The 4564-nt window shown below is 57.8% G+C and overlaps 1 protein-coding gene across 1 annotated transcript; it reads left to right on the top strand.

The window, feature by feature from the left end:
• The first annotated feature begins 2682 nt into the window (after positions 1 to 2682).
• LOC141974204 (olfactory receptor 14A16-like) lies at positions 2683 to 3660 on the top strand. Its single transcript, XM_074933543.1, has one exon. It carries the CDS (start codon positions 2683 to 2685, stop codon positions 3658 to 3660), a length of 978 nt encoding a protein of 325 aa, XP_074789644.1.
• The last annotated feature ends 904 nt before the right edge of the window (positions 3661 to 4564 follow it).

Genomic DNA, 4564 nt, shown 5'->3' with positions numbered 1-4564 from the left:
TCGTTTGGGTCAGCTGTCCTGGCTGTGTCCCCTCCCAAGATGTTGCCCACCCCGTCCCACTGGGGGAAATGTCGGAAGGAGCCTTGGTGCTGTGTAAGCCCTGCTCAGCAGCAGCCACCACACCAGGGTGCTGCCAACACCCTGCAGCTCCCAGCATAAACCACAGCACCGTGAGGGCTGCTGTAGGGGAAACCAATTCCAGCTCAGCCAGACCCAGTGCAGTCTCCCCGTTTTGGAGAAGTAAGGGCGACCTGAATAGTGTTGAGTGAAGGTCTGACAAGGTGGGGCTCAGGGCTTAGTGCACATAACCTGTGTGAGGTGGCTGAGGGACGTGGAGTTTTTGGCCCAGCGGTGTGGAGGCTCCAGGAACCATAGGAGTAGCCTGAGAGTGGCTGAGGGGTGACTTCAGAGATAATGGAGATTGTCTTTGTTGAAAGATACACCATGAGAAAGAACTTTTGCATCAAGTGGAGCTGGGGAGGAACAGACTGGGCACAGAGCAATGTCCCTGGAAGGGCAGTGCTGTGGTGGAACAGGTCACCCCGAGGGAGACTGGAGCAGCCCCAGGCTTTGTGTGTCAAGGAGCAGGCAGGGAGGACGCAGAGATCTCAGGAAAGGAAGGGAGATGCTCAGGGGAGAGCAGGGTGTGGGAGCTGGGTGGACGTCTCCAGCCGGCAGAGAAAGAGGTGCAGGTGTGGGACACGGTGGGACAGCCTGTGGTGGAGACGACAGAGGGGTGAGCAAAGTCTGAGCATCCCCCAGCAGAGCTGAGCTCTCTCTGCCCTTGGCTCTGGCTGGTGTCTCTGCCACTGGTGGCCATGAGGAAGCCCCTTCCCCTTCCAGCACTGGGTCTCATGGCCTCCCCTTCCCCAGCCGAGAGCCTGGCAGGGGTTGGACCATAGTCCTGCCCTTGGCATTGCCCATCCCCACATCACCCTGCCCCGGGAAGAGCCCTGAGTAATGGGTGAGGGACAGGACCTGACTTCCCAGGTTCTGGGGGTGAGACCATGGCCCTTTGACTTTACGTAACACACCCAGGTTTGCTCAGAATCTGTTCCACACTGACAGGGCCTTTGTTTACCAATATTCTCTGCCTTGAGTTTTCTTGTCTAATTAGACAATGGGGAGGCTTTGTCAGGAACGGTCCTCACTGGGAGCCATTAACACTCCAAGAAACTTTGCAGTTGGCCTCTGGCTTTGACTTCCTGACTGGCACCTTCATCATCCAATCACTGTCTGAGGTCCATGGACTCAGACCAACCCTCCTCAAGGAGTCATTAAAATGCCTTGGGCTTGCATTCTGCTGTGATGCTGGGCCGGGCTGCTGGGCTGGAGGGAGCTGAGGGCAAGTGGTCAGCGCTGCAGAGAGCCAGCTCTGCCCAGGAGCAGCTCCTCTGCAAAGCGCAGCAGGGCTGAGGGCACTGCCTGCAGGCACCGAGGGCAGAGGAGCCGGGCACAGAGAGGGCAGAGGCAGACGGCACTGGCAGGGTGCTGAGAGCTCACTGCAGGAGAAATCTTCCCAGCCCGTGACACCGTCAGTCTGTGGGTGCGGGGCAGGGCAGCTGCAGGTGGCGGAGAGATGTGGGGAGGCCGGCACAGCCCCAGGAATCTCCCTGGTGTCTGGAGGAGGAGGCCGTGCTCCCGAGCAGGGCTTCCCTGCTGCGCTGCCAGAGGGACAGGCCATGGCTCTGCCTTCTCCCGGGGACGGCTGCAGGGGGTGCAGGCGCGGGTGCAGCCGGGGGTGCCCAGGGCTGTCCTTCCGAGCAGGGTCCCTGCACCCCCGGGGCTGTGTGCTGGGGCAGGGACTCTGCCGCCGGCCAGGGTCAGCACTCAGCCTGCCCGGGGAGCTGCCCACGGCGCCGGGGGGTGCAGCTGTGGGGGGCAGGAGAGACCCCGGCAGGGCAGGGTCCTGCTGCTGTGGAGAGGGTGCTGCCTTGGGCAGGGCTGCTCACAGCCCCACATCACCCCCAGGACAGTTCCAAGGGTATTTTATAGGTGGAATATCAAGGCAGGGCTGACTCAATATATAAGATGCTTTCTGAATTTTGTGATTTCTCTTTCCTGCTTTTGTGGAATTTGGGTGGAGCAATGGAGTAGGAGTTCTCATGCTTGAGCACGGCAGCTCAGAACAAGTCGGAGGGACAGAGAAGCTCCCTTACTCTCCATTAACCTGCAGATCATCCTCTACAGGCAGAGGCTTTTCTCTGTTCTCCCTGGGTGCAGCAGAAGTCCTGAGGGATTCTGAATTCCAAGGACACTCCCCAGGTGAAATAGGGGAGCCTCAAAAAACCCAAAGGTCTCTGACTGCCTTCTGCCATCCTCGTTCCTTATCACTGCAGATGCTGACAGGCCGTGTTGCATTACAGACAGTCACATATAACCACATCGCACACCAGCTCTGGCTCCTGCCCCCAGCACTTACATGAACCCGCTGCCGCAGAGCAGCTCTAACTCCTGGGCAGCCTGTGGGCAGAGGTCCTGCTGCTCACAGCGCATTATGTGTATGTGCACCAAGCGCAGGGTCAGCCCCAGAACTGAAGAAACTTCCCTACATAATGAAAAATGGGAGCATGGGTGCAGTAGGGAGAGGGGCATTGGGAAACAACACTGATCAGAAGAGTTACCCCTAAACTGCCACTGTTGTTTCCTCCTTTGACAGTCCTCCATGTCCAGCGGCAGCAAATGTGCAACGGCAGCTCCACCACCGAGTTCCTCCTCCTGGCATTCGCAGACAGACGGGAGCTGCAGCTCCTGCACTTCTGGCTCTTCCTGGGCATCTCCCTGGCTGCCCTCCTGGGCAACGGCCTCATCATCACCGCCATCGCCTGTGACCACCGCCTGCACACCCCCATGTACTTCTTCCTCCTCAACCTCTCCCTCCTCGACCTGGGCTCCCTCTCCACCACTCTCCCCAAAGCCATGGCCAACTCCCTCTGGGACAACAGGCACATCTCCTACTGGGGGTGTGCTGCACAGCTCTTTTTTGTTCTATTCCTGATGGTGGGAGAGTATTTCCTTCTCACCGTCATGTCCTACGACCGCTACGTTGCCATCTGCAAACCCCTGCACTACGGGACCCTCCTGGGCAGCAGAGCTTGTGTCCACATGGCAGCAGCTGCCTGGGGCACTGGGTTCCTCACTGCTGTGCTGCACACGGCCAACACATTTTCAGTGCCATTGTGCCAAGGCAATGCTGTGAACCAGTCCTTTTGTGAAGTTCCCCAGATCCTCAAGCTCTCCTGCTCAGAATCAGACTACTTCAGGGAAGCTGGGCTAATCATTATTAGTATCTGTTTTGACCTTGTATGTTTTGTGTTCATTGTGGTGTCCTATGTGCAGATCTTCAGGGCCGTGCTGAGGATCCCCTCTGAGCAGGGACGGCACAAAGCCTTTTCCACGTGCCTCCCTCACCTGGCCGTGGTCTCCCTCTTTATCAGCACTGTCATGTTTGCCTACCTAAAGCCCCCCTCCCTCTCCTCCCCAACCCTGGACCTGGTGGTGTCATTTCTGTACTCAGTGGTTTCTCCAACTTTGAACCCCCTCATCTACAGCTTGAGGAACAGGGAGATCAAGGATGCCCTGAGGAAACTGGTTGGACGTCTTTCAGCAGCTGTAGACTGTCCACCTTTCTATTCAAATGACTCACAGTGCATGCCATGACAGGCCAAGCACAGTTTTCCTTCTTTAGATATTATTTATTCTTTTTTCCATTTGTGAACATCTGCCCTACAAAGAAGTTCCATTATTCTTCCCCTCCTACATCAGTATCCACCCATCTTGTGTTACTGCTCATCACTTTTTAAAGCAGGAGCCAGCCACTCTGAACTTAAGCAAAATAAATGCACCCAGGACTTCTTAGTCTTACACCCATCCTTACCCGGGCAGGAAGAAACAGGGAATGAGAACGCCTTTCTGGCTGCACCAGCTCAGGGCTCTTGTGCTGGGCTGGAGAGAGGGGATGGCACAGAGGGGCTGCAGACCCCTCAGGAACTGCTGGAGAGGAGAGCAGGAGATGCAAGTTGCCCCGACCTCCTTCTCCTTGTGCCATGGGTGCCTCCCATCTCTGGGGCTGACCCCTCCCTGCCCCCGAGGAGCTGCTGTGCCCTTCAGAGGGGCTGCGGCTGTGGGGTGAGTGCCCAGAGCACCCTGCAGTGGGCACTGCCTTGGGACTAACTCAGACTGGGCTGTGCCGGGGAGAGAGTTGGAGAGTGAGCAGGGGAGGTGGGAGAGCTTGGCGGGAGCTGGGCTGGGCTGGAAATTACTGGGGATATAAAACCAGGAGCATATAACTGGCACGGTGTGACCTCGCAGGGTGAGGACTCACACCAGGACATTTGTGGTGCAGAGCCAGGGCTTGTGGAAGGGATCGAAGACATGGAGGTGCAGGAGGGAAGGGGCTGCTCTGTGCCCTTGGTGGCACGGACAGACCAGGAAGGTGGCCCAGGGCCTTCATCACCCCCCCGCCTCCCTCATGGGCCATTTCCAGCACTGGCTGCTCACCCCAGGGCTATGGGGAGACTTTCTGTGAGACCGTCTCCATCCTCCGGCTGCTCTCAGGGCCTGG

Source organism: Athene noctua, unplaced genomic scaffold, assembly GCF_965140245.1.
Source record: "Athene noctua unplaced genomic scaffold, bAthNoc1.hap1.1 HAP1_HAP1_scaffold_36, whole genome shotgun sequence".
NCBI lineage: Eukaryota > Metazoa > Chordata > Aves > Strigiformes > Strigidae > Athene > Athene noctua.
This window is presented reverse-complemented; position numbering and strand designations above follow the sequence as displayed.

What these genes read in the sequence shown, in the direction of transcription:
- LOC141974204 (XM_074933543.1), top strand. Translation starts at nt 2,683, where the DNA reads ATGTGCAACGGCAGCTCCACCACCGAGTTCCTCCTCCTGGCATTCGCA.